General features: G+C 42.7%; 1 protein-coding gene across 2 annotated transcripts in view; it reads right to left on the bottom strand.

The window, feature by feature from the left end:
* Positions 1-446: 446 nt before the first annotated feature.
* PLEKHM3 (pleckstrin homology domain containing M3) overlaps positions 447-22395 on the bottom strand; it is an 86697-nt gene continuing 64748 nt past the window's right edge. For both annotated transcript variants that reach the window (XM_083473120.1, XM_083473119.1), the window contains 2 exons: positions 16929-17086; positions 447-5847 (listed from right to left, as the gene is read on the bottom strand). In XM_083473120.1, the coding sequence (XP_083329246.1) occupies positions 5670-5847; positions 16929-17086 (336 nt within the window). In that variant the 3' untranslated portion in view covers positions 447-5669. The remainder of the gene's footprint in view (positions 5848-16928; positions 17087-22395) is intronic.

The following is a 22395-nucleotide window of genomic DNA, read 5'->3' as shown; positions in this document are numbered from 1 at the left end:
TTTTTTTCTGGTAGAGGGCAATGAAAAGCAAGTTCTCTGCATTTGCTTCTTCTTTGGCTGATGGGCAAGGCCAATATATTTGTATCACAATGAATTTCTAGATTGTCGACAGTGCATTTATTCATGCCACAGGAGGGAAAGCAAAAATGAGTCCAGCAATTGGTTGCAATTCGCTGAACTGACAAGAGGAGCAGAGGCAGCCCAATACATTTTGTAGCCTGAGGATAAGTCAAAATGGCACCACCCTCTCCATGATGGTAAGCATGAGCCAGCCCAAAGTTAAAGCATGTTGAAACCCCACTGACTTCATTGGGAAAGCTAGGCAGGCGCTATAATCTTGCTCATTAAAGTCAACAGGACTTCAAAGAACTAAATTTCATGCTCGCTGTTTAAGAAGCACCTTGCACTTTAAATGCTTTCAATAAAGACTATTGTGAAAATACCCATTTTATATTGAACTGTTTATTGAGTGTTGCCTTTTGTACAGTAGGGGTCAGTCGCCCTCAGCAATGTGTTATGGACCACTTAGGCTTACCTGGGAACAAGTGCATTGAACTCAAGGGATCTGCCTCACAGTAGAGGTTAGGACTGCAGTGTAAGAGATCAAACCCAGATACATTATCAACACATAATCTAACTCATTTGAGTGGAACTAATAATATAACATGTATTTTTCATAAATTAAGCACACTGACGTGATAGCAAATAATTTAAAACATAACAATACAAAACAATACATGTAATCAACAAAGGTGTTGGCTCCATTGCAGTTTTCAAAAGTGTTTAACACACTTACAACAAAGTAAAATTAAAAATAGCAAACCATCTCCAGAAATAAACAAGCAACTGTCAAGTTTAGATTACCAGCTATAAAATAATGCTTGGTTGTATTTCCCTCACTCAAACTTGGGAGCAAAAGGTTTGCATTTTCCAGGTTTGTAGGTAAAACGGCTGAATGTTAAGTAAAGGTTAGAAGCAGGGGATGGACTTAGATCCCTGAAACACTACAAAAGTACATTTCAGTACAGCTTCTGTACTGTTTTAACAGGGCACAATTTTAGAGCAGCTTATTTCTTCCAAAGCAAATGAAATCACTTTTATTAGAAGATTTGGACTGCCAATCTGACCAACCAATGAATTATTATAGCATGTGAGGTTAAGTTAATTAGATACATCCATTTCATTTGCTGATTCTCTGCTTTTATTGACTATTCAGTTAATTGTTGGCTGCTAGAAGAACAAATTATTTAGCTATTTGGGCTGGATTAGCCAACAACCCATTTAACTGGATAATTCACAAACATACTAAGATCAAATAAAGTTAAATAATACTAACAATCTATAACTGCAATGCCTCTAGAGTAAAAGCAGCTTTATTATTCTAAGACACAGAGAAATTCACGGACTGTGTGGAATAGTGACATGGATCATTTGGAATTAAGCTTTTCAAAAAATAAACCACAACAACACCCAATGTGTTATAGAGTAGGGTGGGGAATTGTGTTAGTGAAAAAGCTGTTGAGCTAACTATAAACTGATTAACAGCTTCATAAATAATATCAGCAAAAAGCTGGATGAATTCGGAGCATTCATCAGAGGGGCAAGCAGCAACTTGCAGGACAGGAAAAGGGAGACAATTCAACTGATTTCTTCTTTTTTAACATTTGGTTACCATTTATAAGTGTTAATCAAGACATGACATGAATGTTGCTTACCCCTGCTTTAGATAGGGAGGGGAGCAACCGTACAAATGTTACTGGACTACATCACCCCAAATCATGGATGTCTGAGGGCCACGGATTGCTCCCTCCTGCTTTAGATATTGACATTTTTTGTATATCACAACAATTTTAGGAAACATTGCTATTTCAATTATCAGTGTTGCCAGCACACCTTTAAAGGTTTGTTGATATTTACTGCAATTCAATTGACTCAAATAATAATGAAATACACTGATAATTAAATCCATACAGAAATGGTCATATTCAGGGTTAGTCACCTGATTGTTTTTAAAAACACATATTTTGTAAATCTATGATATCCTGCATCTACCCATGCAATCTAATGCCCTTCTTTTCTTAAGAGTAACCAGCTAAATTCAAATACCCTGGGTGGGATTCAAGATTGTGTTCAAACTACCAAATATGTTGACCTGTTATTCATAGGGGTTGACACTGGCTTCAAAATTACCCTCTTTTCTGTGAGCCAATAATTTGCCAATGTCTCAAATTGGCTCATAGCTACTCTAAGGGAAGAAAGAAAGAAAGAAAGAAAGAAAGAAAGAAAGAAAGAAAGAAAGAAAGAAAGAAAGAAAAAGTTTACATAAAAAGTAGGAAGAGATGTTTCCTAAAGGCTGTTAGAATGTATTTTAAGGAAACCAGGAATTTGAAATAACTCCTTTCCCTCGTAGCATGGAAGTCAATGGGTCTCAACACTGAAACTCAATAAACTCAACACGACTTGGCACTTTCTCATGCAGAGACTCAGAAAGAAGAGCAACTGTCTATGGCTTGGGAAACACATGGCTACAGAATCTGAAAGTTCCTGCTGACAAAGCAGGAATTTAAGAACAGCAGATTTGTGGTGTACCTTTTTATATTAAGTGCTCAAGCATCCCTCGCTGCCCTATTCTATTCTGCCATTGCAACCCATGTGACAGTGGAGACTGCTGCTCAGCTCCCAGCTTCCAAGGGAAAGAAGAGGCATCCCATAGTATTGTGCTGCAAACACAAGAAACAAAATGCTGCTCTCTGCCATGTGGACAGGACACCTCCAGCATGAAATTCCACCAAGGACAGACCACTACTATCAGTAACAAGCCATAGGCAGTGTGAAATGTGACGCATGCCTATTCACTTTGGTTAGTCTTTCCAAGTGGCATCAACAGTTGGCAATTCAATGTTAGGTTAGAGCCTTTGGAGCTGTTGACGGTGCCACAGTCAAGAATTTACCTGGTGTGTGCTATTTCCTTCTACAAACGGCTGCTATTTTCTTCCTTTCAACAACATTATATTGTTTTCAGATGTGGGCCCCCCCTTTCTCATGTTACGGTAGATTCTCAGGTTACATATTTCAAACAGGGGACAATTCTCACGTATCACACCTGTATCTGAATACATTTGCAGAGCTCTTAAATAAATGAGTAAAAACATTACTAATGGACACCATTTTACAGGTGTGTACTGAAGCATGTTTCACAGGATAACATGTGCACATATGTACTTACAGGAGTGACTTACAGAAAAGTAATGTGGACAGCAGCTCTAAGATCCTGCCATTCTTTGCTCTAAAGCTTTTAGCTACAGAAACACTCTATATCCCTACCCCTGCTATTTCTTATGTAACCAGCCTTCCCACACCTCTCGTTTATAAAATTCCCATTTCAGACAGAAGTTTTTAATTTCCTGTTTAAAAGGCACGTTAAGGTTTGGTTTACTCAGTATCCTCCACTTTAAATATATTTGTTGCCTTAAATCTGTAATCTATAAGATGCCGGATTAACCTAGTACTCTCCAGATGTTTCAGACTAGAACTCCCAAAACACCTGACCACTGAGCCTGATGGGACCTGTAGTCTAAAATACCCGGAGAGTACCACAGGGAAGGATGCATTAACAGGTAGGTATAAATACAACTATGCATTATTTTCACAGAACAATGCACTTCCTACAATTTAGTAACCACATTGGCATCAATATATATGCACTGGAGGAAGAACAGGAAATATGGAGAAACTAACTGCACTGAATAATAAAAGATCTCAGAGACTGTGAGCATTTGGACCTAATAATAACAACCTAAGGTTTACTGCTGTTCGCTACAGGAACTTGCCCAGGGAAGCCTCAGGCTGCTACCTTTGATTAATCTCAGTTTAGTGTTTACGCCCAAACCCTAAACTATGGTTAAGCTTAACTGGTTTATTGAAACAGGTTGGCAGCATCAACCAAGATGCGAAGTTGGCTTGTTTCACTAAACCATCGTTCAAACCAACAAAGGCCAAACTGAAGTTATCCAAAAGGGGAAGCTTCCAATCTCCTCCGTGAGTAGGAAGCACATGAGCCTGAGATTCTCGTAAGCATGTTGCTCAAATGATAAACCATAAACCTCTGAACACAGCCTCAAAGTGGCTAAAAGCAAAGAAACAAAATCAGGCTCAGAGGAAACATTTATGAGTGCCAGTAAATTCTGCTACCTTTTTCTGACTCTCTGCCTTCAATGTACAGACTCAATAAGAATGAAGGCTGGAATTCTCCATTCATTGATCTGGCTGGGAAAGCTTACATAAGCTACCAGTAGGTGAATCTAGGTGCACAAGACTGGTCTGGATAAGGGCAAAATAAACGCAGCATTCGCAAACTTCATTTGACATATCTTTAAGCACCTGATACACAGAACAGGGAGGATTAATGGGCCTCACTCCAAAGACAGATGAATAAGTGGGCAAAATGTTATGTATTACTAGGATCCCATGGGTAAAAGTCGTGTACTAAACCCTCAGGCAAAAGACAAGGAAACACGTTCCAATCTTTATCATAAGACACACGGAAAGTGCATTGCTATTCACAGTATGCTGTGCGCACAGTGAGTGTGGATGCACACCTGACAATCTGCAGCCACCATGTGCCGTGTTCTGTACACGCACTTCCTTAGGCAGAATTAGAAACTGCACAAGTCCCAATTTCTCAGCCAAGGTGTTCCAAGATGTGCCTCCTCCTCCTCACTGCGCTGAAGCAACTGTCCCCAGCAATTGCTCAGGCTGCTATTCCGAGTCCCCCTATCAAGTGCAGCCAAAAGGATAGAGCAGCAGAGAGAGAGAGACGAAGCAGACCCCGGCCCTGTGAAACCCTCAGCTCACCATTTCAAAGTGTATGAAGGTGGAGAAAGGTGCTTAGAAAAAGTGGTCAACTTCCAAAGCAGCAGCAAAGCAGTGTGTACATTGTTTAACATCAAAACAGATGCATTTTGGTGTTTAATCGTGCTACATGTGAGAAAAACCACAGGGATTTGCATTGTTGACTTAGTAGGAGATTGGAATGTTGTGCAGATGTAAAGCTGTGCATGTTGTACAACCATGAGCTGCTGTTCCAGTAGTCAAGAACAGTAACGCAGGAACTAAACAGCATTTAGCACTTGGTTCATATAGCGTACAAGGATTTCTATTCTAGTCATCTAGATGTGGATCTATAATTGAGTTTACTTTTTGAGAGGTGGGAGAGGAATGTAGTCTTAAGGACGGTTTACTAAAACATCCTTCTAAGCTGGAAAAGACCCCACAAATACATCTCATAGGCCCCCTGTGCAAAGTACTCTGGGGCCTTTAAGTTTCCAGAGCCACCTTTGCTATTTCTGCAAAATAGTTCACTTGGAAACGTAATAATAAATAATGCACACAATATTTCTATTTCTAACAATAAATGCAAAGAGAATAGGAAATATTTCAAGTAAACTACATTTGGCTTTAGACCACCTGGTTGACCTAGACTTCATGAATGCGTTCTGCCTTCAACCTTCTTAGCAACATTGACCCTTGCTATTCAATAACCAAAAAGGTGAATATTAGCCAATCTTTCTGCAGGAAAGGATTCTGCCTGGCAGTGGAACGTTGCCTTGTAAGCATTCATTCTACAGTAGGAAAGGGATCTCTGCAGGTTGCCAGCTTCCTCCTTTGAGTCAAGTGTTCTGATAGGACAGTTCAAACATGTTGCAGGCCTCTTCCAGGCTTTCATCCATGTTGAGTCTTCTCCAGAAAGACTTCTGCTTCATCTGAAGCTCCCTTCGCACACACCTGGGGCACGGCACCGACTTCACCTTGCACTCTGAATGGAAGACGGCACCACAGCTGTCACATCTGTGAGAACAAAATCAGATATTTGTATATTAATATGTAGGTTCCTAGCTTCTCTTCCCCACCCCACTATGCAGAGGAAAGAAGTTCTGTGCTAAGACTGTTCCTGTGCTGGCTGTATTCTGACCTCTGAAAGCCAGCCACACCGAGAAACGCTCAGAGGATTCTCAGACATCGTTGAGTCCCAGTGAGAAGGTGTCTTATAGCGTCGGAACATTGAGTTACACTATGGCCGTGGTTTAGCGAGGCAGCTAGGGCACAATGCTATGTGCAGTTAATGAAGTCACTGGGATTTAAGCAGCCTGACCGGATGCAGGGTTGCAGCTGTTAGTATTTGCTTTAATCTCAAAATCTCTGGAAGATTTTACAAGCTTAATTACTTAAGCATGTTACCCATTCTTTTCTGGATTGGAGCACCTGCAGGTAACCCAAGTGGGAGCCAAGATGACAGCCAAAGAAAACAGTTGTGCCTTTAGAAATTTTAAATCATCCACATCTGACACTAATGCTGACTTTATCAAGCTAATTCCCCTTTCGTTAGTGATTTACAATTCCTTGGGAAACGCTGGAGACCAATGATTGATGAGAGTGTCATTTTGCATTCATTCATGGCCTCTCCCTTTTCCCTCTTTTGATCACTCTTCTCAAGTCAACTGGAGAATGTAAACGCTTATCAGGAATTTCTGTCGAAATGGACGCCGGCAGGATTATGGAAGAGTGAAACACACCTGCCGTTGCTACGCAGATGCATTAAATCAGGGGGCAGGGAGGGACAAGAGAAGATTGATGATTTCAAAATTAAGAGCAAATACATCATTCAAACCATTTGAAAAAGTTGCAAAACACAAAAAAAACCCCACCCACCACCCAAAACTTCTGTATGATCAATAATCAACTTGTTCCTTGATAAAAGGGAACAGATGATTACAAGCAGGAGGACAGGGAAAAGCAGACATGAATGACACTCTTCGTGGGCTTTGCTTAAAATCCCACCAGCACTTACGCTTCTAGCTCCCAAAGCCTTCCATAAATCAGCTTCTTCATTTTAACCAGTTATCCCACACTACAGGTCCAATTGTTGCTTTCTCACTACCAAATTAACCCTTAATATACCCAGTCATTCCAGAACAGTAGCTGCATATAGCACCCTAATCCCATTCATAGATTATATTTGCTCAGAAACAACTCCTACTGCTTAATGGGATTTGGTTCCCAACATGCATACAATTGTGGCCTTCATTAGGGACTAACTGAATCATTGCCGCATAAGCTTTTGCAGGAAAACTCACATTTCCTATGACAACTGTTGCATGCAGAAACAGAAAAGTGCAAACAGAGAATCCCTCCTGGACAAAGACAGCCTGGTCACTGTGACCCATGCCCTGCTAAAATCCAGATCAAACCTTTGCTCTGTGTTGTACACGGGTCTGTCTTTCAACATGGACATTTCAGCTCAGTACCATATTTTGCGCCCCATAGGACGCTCCGGCCCATAGGACGCACCTAGTTTTTTTTTTGGGGGGGGGGAATAAAGAAAAAGAATTTTATTTCCCCCCCAGGTGCGGGGCTGGAAGAACCAGGTCGGGGAATAGTGGAAAGGCACGCTCTGCCTCCCCGCTGTCCCCCGAGCTTGTGGGGCTGGCGATGGGGAGAAGTGCGCTGATCCTGGGACTACAGGCAGCTCTGCGCCGCCATCCGGAGCGGGGCGGGGCTTCGCGCCCCGCTCCCGATGGCCGCGCAGAGCTGCGCTGATCCCGGGACTGCAGGCAGCTCTGCGCAACCCTCGGAGCCGGTCTCCCGAGGGTTGCGCAGAGCTTCCTGAAGCCTGGAGAGTGAGAGGGGTCGGTGCACACTGACCCCTCTCGCTCTCCAGGCTTCAGCGAAAGCCTGCATTCGCCCCATAGGATGCACACACATTTCCCCTTCATTTTTGGAGGGGGAAAAGTGCGTCCCATAGGGCGAAAAATACGGTACATGGCTGAATTCCATTACCATATTGAATCCCCTAATTTTAAAGCAGCTCCTCATTAACTTGCCCTCTTTAAGTCTGTGGTCATTAGAAGTCTTTCTCTGGATAACTCTGGCAACACAAGTTAGAAGGATGGCTCCTGAGGAGAGGCACCTCTCTCTGGTGGGGTCCCAGGTAGCTCTTCCTAGGGCTACCTGCCTGATGCCTCCGCTGCTGAGCTTTGGGTCCCAGGTCAATTATCATCATTAGCAGAACTTGTGACTTGCTTGTTACACAAAAAGGTCTCTCCATGACTTAAAACCTATTTAAGATCATAGACCAAAGTAAAAATGCATTATAATAAAAACCCATTTACACAAAGCATGTGCGATTCCTTAAAATTGCCAAAAGTAACCTCCAGTAACAGCAGCATAAAATTTTGGCTGCACAACCAGCAGTAAATAACAGCAAACAAACATACAAGATCAAGACTTTTCTATCTGGCCAGGCTTTTCATTAGTATTTTTACTAATAGGATCTATACTAAGTTGTCACCATCTTCTATGTTACACAATAATTTGGATTAAGCTTTTTTAAAATCTTTCTTAAAGGCTAGACACTTGTTACCTAGTACAGATTTTCAGGTACGGGTTGTGGGACAAAGTTTTAAGGGTGAGCTGATGGTAGAGATGATGGTAGAGAGAACAGTGACAAAGAGATTGGAGAGAACACGATTGCTTCTTTCCCACAATGTTAGCACTCAAACGGCAACTTTCCCATGCAGTTTTCAGGTACTCATGTGACCCAGATGGAGGGAAACGTGAGGTTCCTAATAAAAAGCAGGTAGTGTTCTGGTCTTTCCCCAAAGGTGACTTTTGTGGGCTGGAAGTTCCACAAGGCCAATCCAGACCATTTTTATTGTTTTTGCTGGTTTGCCCAATTCTATTCCAGTAATATATGGCAACGGTGATAACTTAGGTTGAAAATTTGAGTCAAGTGCATTGTGAAAATCCATTGGATCTGCTGTGCTCTGTTTGCCAGGAGCTATTCTGACTGGGACATCTTAATTGCTGAGACAATGAACAGAAGAAATCCAAATCAACAAATTGGCCAGAGGGTCCATGAATCCGCCTTGCAGTGAAACTGGTGCAACAGACAGCAGCAACTCCCACAAGCACCTAATAACCATAACTTTATTTTCAGGAGAAGGAGGTGGTTTTCAGTGTTGTGGTTGTGTAGGAAAGCCAGGAACACCTCTGAACAGTTTCTGATGAAAACTTGTTAAGACACAAGGATCTCGATGAAGCAAATATCCAAGGAATGAAGCCCACAAGTTCCACACATTTCCCCATTTTGACGGGATTTTAATGTGTGTTCCTGAATACCCACTGCCAACCAGCATTTCATGAGTCCTAGTTCTCTTTCCTATTAGGATTATTTCACACCTTCCAAAAGTGGCAAATCTAGGTTTGCCACCAAATGTACACTCGTCAGCTAGCTGCAGTCAATCAAGGCTCTTATACACATTTGCAGGTGAATATTTGACACAGTCACACATAACACTTAAAACATCATTGATGTCAGGCCGAGCACCATGGGTTGGCATCACTGGGCACCTGCCCAGGTCCATGCCCCAGCAAGGGCCCACCATAAACCAGATTCTCCTGACACATACAAATTGCTGCTGGACAATGGAAATGGCTCTACAGTGGTGCCCCGCAAGACGAATGCCTCGCAAGACAGAAAACCCGCTAGACGAAAGGGTTTTCCGTTTTTTTAGCTGCTTCGCAAGACGAATTTCCCTATGGGCTTGCTTCGCAAGACGAAAATATCTTGCGAGTGTTCTGATTTCCCCCCGCTCCCCCCCTTTTTCTAAGCCGCTAAGCCGCTAATAGCCTTTTAGCCGCTAAGCCTTTAATAGCCGCTAATCCGCTAAACCACTAATAGCGCTAAGCCGCTAATAGGGTTGCTTCGCAAGACGGAAAAACCGCTAGACGAAGAGACTCGTGGAACGGATTATTTTCGTCTTGCGAGGCACCACTGTACTTTCTGCTCTTCTTGCAAACATGGACAGCTCCTTCTTCCTTGCCACTTCTGCTTGCTCCTTCTTCAGACCCGGTGGCAGCAATAAAGTAGAGGAAATGTTGCTGTTGTTGCTGCTGCTGGTGCTGTCATTTACACTACTTACTTGCTCCCAATGGTAGAGAAGCCCGCCCTCTCCTCCCTGCAGCCACTCATGCCATCTCATTGGGTAAGGAAGAAGAGACTGCAACTACTATCTTCCTCCCCACTTCCAGATTGGGCCCAAAGAGGAAGAGAATGGAGTGGAAGTTGTGGGTGATGGTGAGATGAACGAGGAGGAGCTGCCGGTATTGGGGTGGACCAGGGTGAGTCCTGGCTAGCCCTGCCAGCCCAGTTAGGACCACCTGCCCATGTGGTAGAGGACCTGATACACAAAGGGAATGTGTGAAGTCAACTGCAGTCTCCCCAAGGGACTGACAAGTGAAAACGAAATATGGCACTTAAGGACTCTGTTGATTTTGTGTTGCACAATTCACTATACGGCTTAAGGAGAGAAGGAATCATGAAGCTGAGATGAACCTGCAAAACTTAAAAGCTGAAATCTTTCCCAGCTGCAACCTACTCTAACTTCCATGGAAAATTACAAAGGTGTATCTCCTGGCTGTGGCTGCAAGACCGCTCAGAATTTCAATCAAGCGATCAAACACCTGCTTCTTATCTGGCCAAGGCCACAGCTCGGTGCTGCGTCAACCACTTCTCTAACATCTGAGGGCAATGAGAAGCACCTGTGTTGGGAAAGAGGGTGTTCCTTTTATGGCACTTATTTACAAAACAGTCTCATTATTGCTAAGCCTTTATTCTCCTTTTCTCAGATCCTTTTGAGCACAAATACAATGACATTGTGGAGAAGACATTTGTTGCTTTGAAGATGACAAAAAGATGAGACCTTAAAAACAAGCAACTGTGGACTCATTCATGTCTTCCGTTTTGCCTGCAGCAGTCCCAGAGGGGGAAAGTCCACTTTTCATGTTCGGCTGCCTATGGTCACAGCTGCTGTAGGAGTGCAATCGTATGGCTCAGTGCCTAGATTATGCACATAGCACCAGTGCCTGAAACACCTCTGAATCGCCGTGAAGGTTTTTGCATTTTAAATGATCAGGCGTATGCTCCTGTAGGGCATCCATTCTTAACACGGGAGATTTGGGGTGGGTGAAATGAGTGAAATGGTGGGTGGAGGTGCTGGAAACTGATAGCGGAGGCACATATTTCTCCTTAAACTTGTGTCCCAGCCAGCCCCATCCTTAACCAACTTCCTCCCTTCTAGCATTCTTTCCTAGAAGCCACAAGATAATTTCAGCTCTGAAGTGCAGAAGATTATACTTGTTTGCATGCCCTGAAACATATAACACAATAACACTTTTTTTTCTTTTTAAAGCAAGATGATTCATTAGTATGGTAGTCAGTGAGATGCTTGATCAAGTTATTTCATTTTCTGCATAGGCCGGAGTCATGATTGTACAGAAGGGTTGTTCTTGTGTTGTTGTTGTTTTACAAAAAAGTAACACTGAAAGATTAGTTTTCCTATGACCCATTGCATGCAAGAGCATGTGGGGCTTAACGCTTGTGCAGAATTTAAGGGCACATAGACAGTACATGTGTATATAGGCTCAAAAGTGGTAGGCAGCTATGCACAGCAACCCTGCATGCCCACAGTTGTCCTTAGGTCCATGTGTCAAGGTTCGCTAAGATCCGACAAGTGATAGCCAGGGTCAGGAGCAAGAAAGTTCTTGGCCGGTGGGGGTCAAAGGGAAGTGGTATGATCTACAGTGGGCAAAAGTCAGTTCTCAGAATGGCTGCTAGCAGGCAGATGGGACAGAGGTAACCAGTGTCATCTAGAAAAGCAAACGGTCAAGTTCCAGAGGCAGAGGGTTCTGTGAAGGAAGGTGAAGATCAGAAATTCAGCCTGGCAGGTTCTTCTCAATGGGAGTCAGGTTGTTTAGGGTGGGCCGAAGAGGATATCCTGGCCAAGTGGAACTGCACTGATTCCACCTGACTGGGTGATGCACCAGCCAGTGGGTCTTTTAATGCTTTCTAGGTCTGTATAGTAAAAGCTATGGTTTTCCCAGTAGTGATGCATGGAAGTGAGAGCTGGACCATAAAGAAGGCTGATCGCCGAAGAATTGATGCTTTTGAATTCTGGTGCTGGAGGAGACTCTTGAGAGTCCCATGGACTGCAAGAAGATCAAACCTATCAATTCTGAAGGAAATCAGCCCTGAGTGCTCACTGGAAGGACAGATCGTGAAGCTGAGGCTCCAATACTTTGGCCACCTCATGAGAAGAGAAGACTCCCTGGAAAAGACCCTGGTGTTGGGAAAGATGGAGGGTACAAGGAGAAGGGGACGACAGAGGACGAGATGGTGGGACAGTGTTCTCGAAGCTACCAGCATGAGTTTGACCAAACTGCGGGAGGCAGTGGAAGACAGGAGTGCCTGGCGTGCTCTGGTCCACGGGGTCATGAAGAGTCGGACACGACTAAACAACTAAAGAACAACAACAACAACAGAGGACACCTCTGGGTAAAGCAAGCGATTCCTTCAGCAGATGGGCTGCGTTGGTGGTAGAGAAAGAAAGGCACTGGATCTTGGTTGTCTGTGTGGAATACCAGTTTGAGACCCCTATCCCTGAAGTTGATCTGAAAAACCAGATCAACAATGACCCAACAACAAAATGTTTCCCAGCGCTGACAGGTAGCAGAACCTGGAATTTCGCCATACTAAACATTTATCAGCATTTTACTTTGCAAGGAAGAACTAATTTTTTGAGTCCTTGCAGTAAAGGGTGAAGGAGATCTCAGCGACAAGAGCTTGTATACGAAAGCTGCAAAAAATTCACACTGTAGTATCTTCAAGCATGTGCAGTGCTATTCCACCACCCCAGTGAGTCACGACCACCTGACACTCTGCCCCCTGGAAAGTAAAGCTTTCCTGAGAACACTGTTTCCAGCAGGCTTAAGTCAATTTCCATGTCTACTTAAAAACTAATTGCTGGAGCTGACAGGAAAAAATCAGAAGACCCAACTATTACAACATTTCCACTTGCACTTTACTATTCTTCTATTTTTAGTTTTCATTCCAAAACCCGACACCCAGGAAACTAAGCAATGCAAAACCAAGCAAGAAAAAAAGAGAGAGAGAGAGAATTATTTGAGCATTCTACACCAGTGCTAAGACAGCAGACTTGGAAGTTGTGTATTGTCGGACAGGATGTAAGGAGCTTGCCAGGCACAGCCCACAAAACCCTGCTAATTAACTGAAATGATTGTGTTTGTTTTGGAACCATTTAGCCAACAAAGGAATGTGTCACACCGATTAGCAAGAAAAGGGTATGTAATATATGTGCATTCAAAGCCAGATGAGTGCATTATCCAGGTATTTGCTCTGTTTGCTCAAGGATTGACAAAAAATGAATGCTGAGCAAACAGCCTCCATGCAAATGGAAACTCCAGCTCTTTAAAAGCGGGCGGGGGTGTCTTTCTGCCCGGAGATTTATCTGTCTCAGGAAGAGACAGGCCTTGAGAAATCACATCTGGAAATGGACCCACAGAAAAACTACTTTTCTACCAGTAGTAGATAGGTAGCCGTGTTGGTCTGCCATAGTCAAAATAAAAAATTCCTTCCAGTAGCACCTTAAAGACCAACTAAGTTAGTTCTTGGTATGAGCTTTCGTGTGCATGCACACGCACACGAAAGCTCATACCAAGAACTAACTTAGTTGGTCTTTAAGGTGCTACTGGAAGGAATTTTTTACTTTTCTACCAGAACTTGTTCTCTCCCCCAGCCCCTGTGAGGATGCCATTATATCAGGATGGTCGTCATCCAGCGCTGACCCTCTGGCAGGTCTTGGCAAGGGCACCTGAGACTCATCGCTTTGCTTTCTTCTTTGTCAAGCGGAAAGGTCAAGGCAAAAAGACAAAGGGAAAATATATGCAAAGCAAGGTGCAAACACACTTCAATTCCTGGTCATCCAAGAATGCCGTGAATGCAGGGGAACTCTTTCACCCAGTACAAACAGCTTCTTATTAAGGCAATTTATTGTTGGGGCTTTTTTTATATACCACTCTAACAGAGGCTCAAGATTTATTAAAACTCTACTTTTGCACTCTTTTAAAACACAAGAGGCATTCATTTTGTTTAGATTTAGTGAAGCTGAACACATGCAAGTGAAGGAGCAGAAACAAAGACATGAGGATAACAGTAAGTTCATCACAATGCACATGTGTTAATATTTATTTTCATCTCCATTTAGGGGCAAAGCTTTAGAAAACTAATTTGTGGATCTACAAAACTGTAAATGTTATATATCCCTCTTAGATGGTTGTGGGAGGGGGTGTTAGTGAAACTTGCTGAACATGCCAGCTTAAATTACCCCGTCCTTCTTCCCGAAAAAACATCAACCTTCTCAATCCGTTTTGGGCACCTACTCCAATTCAAAGGCTATGCATTGTTTTTTGCTGCAACGGACTAACAAGGCCACTCCTCTGAAATTCAATGCCAGGGCTTGTGTTTGCTGATACAACGGTATAAACCTTTCAGGAGAACTACCAGCAAGGGGAATATCACTGTATGGTATTCTTTGCCTACTCAAAAGTGGAAATGCGGAATCAGGCGCCAGGGTCCAACTTGTTCGTAACTCTGCCATCCTAGCAGGGTACAGAGGCCTATGCACACCCCAAGGCACAGAGTAATATAAGAACTAGAACAGAACACCTGAACCCCAGTTAAACGGGGCAAACATTTAAGGCAATGATTACCTAAATAAGGGAATGCAACCCTACCAACAGAAATCTCAATATATTGAAATATTTGTGAGGTTTTTCTTTGGGGCGGGGGCAGGAGCACGTGAGCCCGACTCATACCAAGTTGAAACACCCCCCCCCCAAAATAGAATGGACAAAGAGGGTTATACTTTAATTCAGAGTGAAACATAGAATCTGCCATGACTGGGGCTGCCAAGACCTGTCTTGGAATTAAAAGGCAGCCCACTTGATTTCTTTTAACAAACCTAAATTTAAAGCATTGCCTATGTGGCAATCTTACAAATGAATCCTATTTTAAAAAGAAATAAACTATTACATCTATTAATGGGCAACCTGCTTTCTATTAACACAGTGCCCCAACAAAAGAACATTATCCAATATGCAGACAGATAATGTTCAAACTAATTGCCAAAATAAAAATTAACTGATCAAACTAATTCATTTTTGTTACTGAACCACAACTTCATTGGTACAGCAATATTAAATATTATTTTGAAAATGATGTGGTTATGTCAGTGTCATTAAATCTGTTTTTGTATTGAACATGTACACACATATATTACCTGCTGCCAGTGTAATAAGCACCAACAGAAGTCATTACACCCAGATATCACTGACCTGAGATGTACTGCAAATTCTCTCAGGGCATTTAAGATTTCAGAATTCTAAGGCATTTAACCTGTGATTTTAATGCACAGCAAACACTCAGAGTAATCAAATCATTCTGCAGAGAAACTACATGCATTGCACTGGGAAACCTTCTTACATCAAGTATTTTGCCCCTTTCATTATCCTCACGAGCCCCTTGCAGATATCTTTGCCTTATATAGCCATGATCTTAGTTCTCTTTAATGCTTTTTCATTCACAACTTACCGTCCTAGAAATTACTGTTTTGCAAGTGTTCTCTTTTCTTTCTTAATCAGTGTTTGCACAGTTGTGCTCCACACCTCATTTAATATACGTTCAGGGCTTGGACCTCATACTAAAAACAAGGTACTGAAACAAAACCAGGGAAAGATGGGGCAAATATTAGCAGTAAAAGAGGTGCCAGTCAAAAATCTCAGTAAAAGGTGGCCTTGGGCTGCACTGGCACAGAACTCTTCTCCCAGCTGGGAAGAAAAGCAACTCTCAACAAATTATGCTAACAAAATAATCCTGGCCATCTCACAAACTGCCAACAATGCCCAAGGGAGGATCAACATCATGAATATACAAAACTTAGTTATTTATGACTCACTCCTGGACACTCCATTGAAAAACTCAACTGGGGTGCCATAAATGTTTTATCTGTGCCTGAATGACACAGGCATGATATACAGTCAGATTAAGGGATAAGCATGCATGTATGAATCTGCCCCAAGAGGCAGCCTGGTCAGCTACTTTATCTAACAATCCCCGAGTCCAATATGCAGCAAGATGATGCACTCAGTTGCCAATAGCACAACTACTTACGGGCTAATGAAAGACAAGTGTCAAATGCCTGCCTCCTTTTCTCCTATCCTCAGGCTTCCCATACATACAGGGGGCCACGAGAAGGGAATAGACAGTCTGGATACTGACCCCCAGAAAAGCTAAATATTCTTGAAACTTGTTGGCTCGGGATAGGCAGGTCCCATTAACCTTACCTTGCCTAGGGCCTCTAAAATATCAGACTTGCATTTACAATCTGAACTGCTTAGAAATAAATGTCTTAAGGAATTTTAATGGTCAGATTGTGAAAGTCCCTCTGGAGTTCACAAGTCCCCTTAAGGTCCCTTTGTGTGTTATGTACACTGTTGTGCTTGCCGTCACTACACGTGTCTAGTCCTTTGCATTTACACACTGCAGGGAGCGGTGCTGAACTCCACTTCCCTCCAGTTACAGATTTCGCAAATGAATCCCTTTTGGCTACAAAGGCTGCAGTTGTACACATGGGAAGTGGCAAATTTGCATGTACATGTCGTGAAGCAGACCAAAGCATGATGGTACATACCCCATGAATATGCACACTTTCCACTTGTACTGGCTACAAATGCAAGTAGCAGCTGCGGTGGGTGATTACTGGTGGTGATGGTGAGAGGGAGTTTAACTGTTGTCCACATGAAAACCACTCCTTTGAAGCTGCTATTTGCACGGAGAGGAAATTCCTCCATTGGTATGAAGATGCATTTAACGTTGTGCCTCGTTTGGCCTTCATAAAAGGTTTCCACATAGAAAGGAGGTAAGCTGAACTCTTGCTCATGTTTGCATCAGCCCTCTCATCATTACTGTAAATGTACACACATGCAAAGCAACACATGAAATCACCGTCCTTTACCTGCTTGTAGAAATGTCCTCAAAGGGGTACAGGATCTCGCCGTTGTTACAGATCTCGCAAATGAATCCCTTTTGGCTACAAAGGCTGCAGTTGTAGACATGGGAAGTGGCAAATTTGATTACCTTCCCAAGGAAAGGGGCCAGCTTCCCTTCAATAACCTGCAAAGCAACAGAAAAGAGACCCCATCACCAAGAATCAGCAACAGAAATGACTGGACTGGACATTATTCGTGTGTCTCATTACCAAACTAAAACACAATTCCGAGTTGATTAAACACTGAAGGGCTTGCTGCAGGGTGGGGTGAATCATGCAATTCCGGCTGAAGAATGCCAAATAAAACCCACCTACGGCAACAAGGTAACAGAACATTAAAAGGTAATTTTACACCTGTTTGGAGATGGGTAAAGTTAGATTGTTTAATTCATTTACTTACAATGCTTGTCTGTTTTTATTTTACTAGTGTTTTTCTTCTATTGTTTTACTCAACTGATAACAATGGAAGAGTTATATATATATAATTTAAGAGGCATGCAATGGCCCTAGTATGTGAAAATCCACATTTGAATGTTCGCTTAAATGTGCCGGTTCCCTCCACCACGTGACTCAGTACAGTGGTGCCCCGCAAGACGAATGCCTCGCAAGACGGAAAACCCGCTAGACGAAAGGGTTTTCCGTTTTTGAGCTGCTTCGCAAGACGATTTTCCCTATGGGCTTGCTTTGCAAGATGAAAACGTCTTGCAAGTGTTCCGATTTTTTTCCGCTCCCCCCCTTTTTCTAAGCCGCTAATCCGCTAATCCGCTAAGCCTTTAATAGCCGCTAAACCGCTAATAGCGCTAATCCGCTAATAGGGTTGCTTCGCAAGACTAAAAAACCGCTAGACGAAGAGACTCGCGGAACGGATTAATTTCGTCTTGCGAGGCACCACTGTACTAGCAGTCTTTCTGTTTACTCAAAATGTTGAGTATCCAATTACTAATGCCAAAACAACTGTTTTAGTAATGATTACTGGTAATTACCGGTACGTAATTATCACTGTGTCTGTATTTATTGTGTTCCATTTACCTCTGCCCTCACTATCTTCAATCTCCTCCAGAACCTTGTGTGTGTGTGTGTGTATTCTGCTACTTACGGTAATATTGTGTACTGTAGTCCACAAAAACTTAACACTGTAATAAAACTGTTTGTCTTTAAGGTGCCGCAAGACTCAAAACTTAAAGCAAAATAAGTAAATGCAGATTCCGTAAGAATGCTCACCTCACTTATGCTAAATGTATTTCTTATTCTATATGTATTCCTGAAGGCCTAAACTGCAGCACATACACTGAATGGAAAAATGTAGGCAGGAAAGGAAGTTCATGGGATGGCTTGGGTCGCTGCCACGGGATGGAAATGCTGAAAAGCCCTCGTTCTTGTAAGAACATCTGTGGCAGCAGGAAGCTGAAATGTTATTGCTAGCCATGCAGACTCGACATCTGTTTGTACTGCACGGAAAGGTGATGCTTTTATTGTGTCCTGCTATAGAATGATGGCCTCACTCTGGACCTTAAACAATTCACAAAGGTCACTGCGGGAAGGTGCGGTTCAAAGCCAGGGATCGGATACTGCTCTATTATAACAGACGGTCAAAGTCCGTACTATAAGCAATTTTTAAAAAATCTCTTCCTTAATTAATTTTGGTAATAAGAGTCAAAAGTCTAAACTGGTTAAGGGGAAATGATGTCCAACAAATATGAGGAAACGCAAGGAGCAGCAGATATGTTAGTGATAGAGCATATACACTTGCAGATTAATGTAAACAAAGAAATGCAGGCCGGAACAGAGGAAAAGCGAATGATGCACCAGGATCAGTAATAGCCAGCATTAAACAATTCAGTCTCAGCCTTACCGTATAGCCAATAGGCTGCAATAATAAGTTCTTAAAATAATAACACGCAAATTGATATACACAGAAGTGCACAATCTCCATGCTTTACTAAGAAACCAGTACTGGAGGTTTTGCAGGATCTGGATTAGTTTGGAAAGGATGTTTGTCAGCAAAGACAAGTGTGTGTCCATGTTAGGGGTAGAAAAGAGGGGGGGTGTTAAGAGATATTAAGACGGCATCTTAAAAAGCAGAGACATCACCTTGCCAACAAAGGTCCGTATAGTTAAAGCTATGGTTTTCCCAGTAGTGATGTATGGAAGGGAGAGCTGGACCATAAAGAAGGCTGATCGCCGAAGAATTGATGCTTTTGAACTATGGTGCTGGAGGAGACTCTTGAGAGTCCCATGGACTGCAAGAAGATCAAACCTATCCATTCTGAAGGAAATCAGCCCCGAGTGCTCACTGGAAGGACAGATCGTGAAGCTGAGGCTCCAATACTTTGGCCACCTCATGAGAAAAGAAGACTCCCTGGAAAAGACCCTGATGTTGGGAAAGATGGAGGGCACAAGGAGAAGGGGACGACAGAGGATGAGATGGTTGGACAGTGTTCTCGAAGCTACAAACATGAGTCTGACCAAACTGCGGGAGGCAGTGGAATACAGGAGTGCCTGGCGTGCTCTGGTCCATGGGGTCACGAAGAGTCGGACACAACTAAACGACTAAACAACAACAAGAGATATTATTTATCTATTCATTTAGGAATCACTTCCCGTGAGGCATCTTGAGTTACTTGGTGGGTAAGGCTGCATGCTACTGGCTGGGAGGCAGAGACCGGCTGACAAGCAATCTTTGAAAATTCTGGCCAGAGCAGAATTATTTGCAGACAGCACTTGTACCCTTGCAGCCAATTGTCTCTAGTCAGAGGTTACTTGCTGGTACCTAAAAAGAAATGCAGCGCCATCCAGTTGCAAACCACTGAGTAGAGAAGGACTGTGCCATGACTTACATAGTTGCAGATGTGGACAGGATAACGCACTGCAAAGCTGGAACATGCTTTGAACATACAAAACAGTCGTGCTGATGTGGTTCAGCTGCATTAATGTGTTTAACAGGTGGTTTCTAGAATTCAGGAAGACAGGATTTGGAGCAGGCACCCCCAACCTTCGGCCCTCCAGATGTTTTGGACTACAATTCCCATCATCCCTCCTGTTAGCTAGGGATCATGGGAGTTGTAGGCCAAAACATCTGGAGGGCTGCAGGTTGGGGGTGCCCAATTTGGAGGCTTTTTGACTTTGTGATTTTTTGTTTTGAGAGTCTGAAAGATGGATAATGTGGCCTTCTTCGATTTGTAAGGCAGACTAGGTAGTCAGACTATATCTAGCAACAGAGGGCTTTGAAGTTTTTTTGGTTTGTTTTTAAAGCAAGTCTGTGATGATGAGAGTTGTACGGTTGATCATTTTACCTATGTGTGTTTGCGGAATGGCAAGCATGCGGTTTATTACTTCCTGGAAGTTTTGCATAGCAGGGAGTGATAGAAATATATAAAACAAAAAACCTGAAATACAACCGCATTAGCAGAGCTTTGAGTTAATGATTGTGCGCTGTAGCTGGGCTTCCTCGTACGCAAGCACCCTTAGGATTGCACTGCTAAATAGTTTTATTATTATGAATATATATAATAACCTGCAATACAGTCTTGAATGTATGTTTTATATTATCTTGCAATGCAGTGTACCGTATTTTTCGCTCTATAAGACTCACCAGACCACAAGACCAACCTAGTTTTTGGAGGAGGAAAACAAGAAAAAAAATATTCTGAATCTCAGAAGCCAGAACAGCAAGAGGGATCGCTGTGCAGTGAAAGCAGCAATCCCTCTTGCTGTTCTGGCTTCTGGGATAGCTGCACAGCCTGCATTCGCTCCATAAGACGCACACACATTTCCCCTTACTTTTTAGGAGGGAAAAAGTGAGTCTTATAGAGCAAAAAATACGGTACGTTTTACATTGTAAGAATGCTTTAGTAATGTTTAACAAAGGTGTTTTGCACAATTCTGTACCCTTTTCAGTACAGTATGGGATTTCCTTGCCTACCGGTCACCATGGTGTGCTGTAGTTTGCTGTTCCATTTATTCAATGCCTGCAGAGAAGAGGGAACACTTAACAGCCAAAGTTGCTGTTTACAAAAATAACACACTGGGGAACTGAGTACAAATAGCTTCTATAGAAAAGGCCTTAAGGAAGTCTCATTGAAAGCTGTACTGTACAAAGAATGTTATCTCCGTATCTTCACAATGTATTAGGCATACGCCTAACATAGTCAAAGTACAACTAGAGAGCTAAATCAATACATGGTGAGAACTTCGCAGGGGAGGGGTAGGGAAACACTGACTCAGCAAGCAAATATTGTGCCTATATTTTCTGAATGTGGTGGCAACACTGTCCATTGTTACTGTTCTATGCCAATGAGGCACTCCCCCAAATAACTGGGCAGAAATGCACCCCAAACTAACTTACTAAGCCACTAGCTTTGTTCATCATGACCGGCCTCAACAATATATTCAGAGTATGCTAAATGCTTACCATTGTTAAACACAGCCAACTGAAATTTTATAGCAGGGAAGTGTCTCCATGTTGTGGCAGCTCCACATGGGACCATGTTGCGTGAAAGGAACTCAGCAGCATGGGAAAGTCTCCAGGCCAGCACCAGCAGGCCACCAGGAATGTGTGAGGTTCTGAAGAGCAGTACTCTCTGTGGAGGGAAGGAGTCTCCTTCCCTCTTTCATGGGACAATCCATGTGGAGAGCAGCTTTCATATCTTAGGTGGAGTCAACACCACAGAGAAGCACTTTCGGTGAACTTTACGCATCGATTCCATCGTGTTTGAACTGGCCTGCATTTGACAACTCTTCTCTGAGTTAAGGGGAGGCAAAGTCAAGAGATATGGCGGTAGCTCAAAACTACCCAAGGAATGTCATGGCAGAGCTGAGAGTTTAATCCACATCACCCTGTCCACTGAACTAATGTTTTGAGTGCTAGGCTGGCTGTCCCTCATGATATCACCTGAAGGGCCTTGCCTGCCTCCTTCCATCTGGGCAGAGAGGGCTCCGTTTTTGTTTTTTAAATTGCTTTTATTTTCTATCTTTGTCATTTTAAATTGTACTTGATATTAAAGCTGTGTTCTTAGTTTTAGATTTTATGATTTATGTGGAAATAGTTTTCCATCTGGCTGTGTACTTTTTGATGTGTTTCATTTATTGCTTATGACTTTTGTTATGTTGGTAATTATGTAAATCTTGTCATGTTGTAAGCCGCCTTGAGCAACGTTTTAACTATGGAACGGCGGCATACAAATAAAATGGTTATGATGATGTTTAAAATTATGGAAGCTTAAAAAGAAAATGCCCCCAAAAGGTCTGTTCAAGGCCTGCCATTTAATGAGAAATGCACATGCAAAAAAGAAAAGGCAGAAGAAGAGTAGAAGAATATTAGTAGGTAAAATATAAAGTTTCACAATGTTTGATCATTTTACTGAGCCTGATTTGCTAGCTCACCGATACTTCAAGGCAGCTAACCTTGAGCTGGGCATCTCCAGGAAAAGGCAAG

This window comes from Podarcis liolepis (genome assembly GCF_965112155.1).
Source record: "Podarcis liolepis genome assembly, chromosome: 1".
NCBI lineage: Eukaryota > Metazoa > Chordata > Lepidosauria > Squamata > Lacertidae > Podarcis > Podarcis liolepis.
This window is presented reverse-complemented; position numbering and strand designations above follow the sequence as displayed.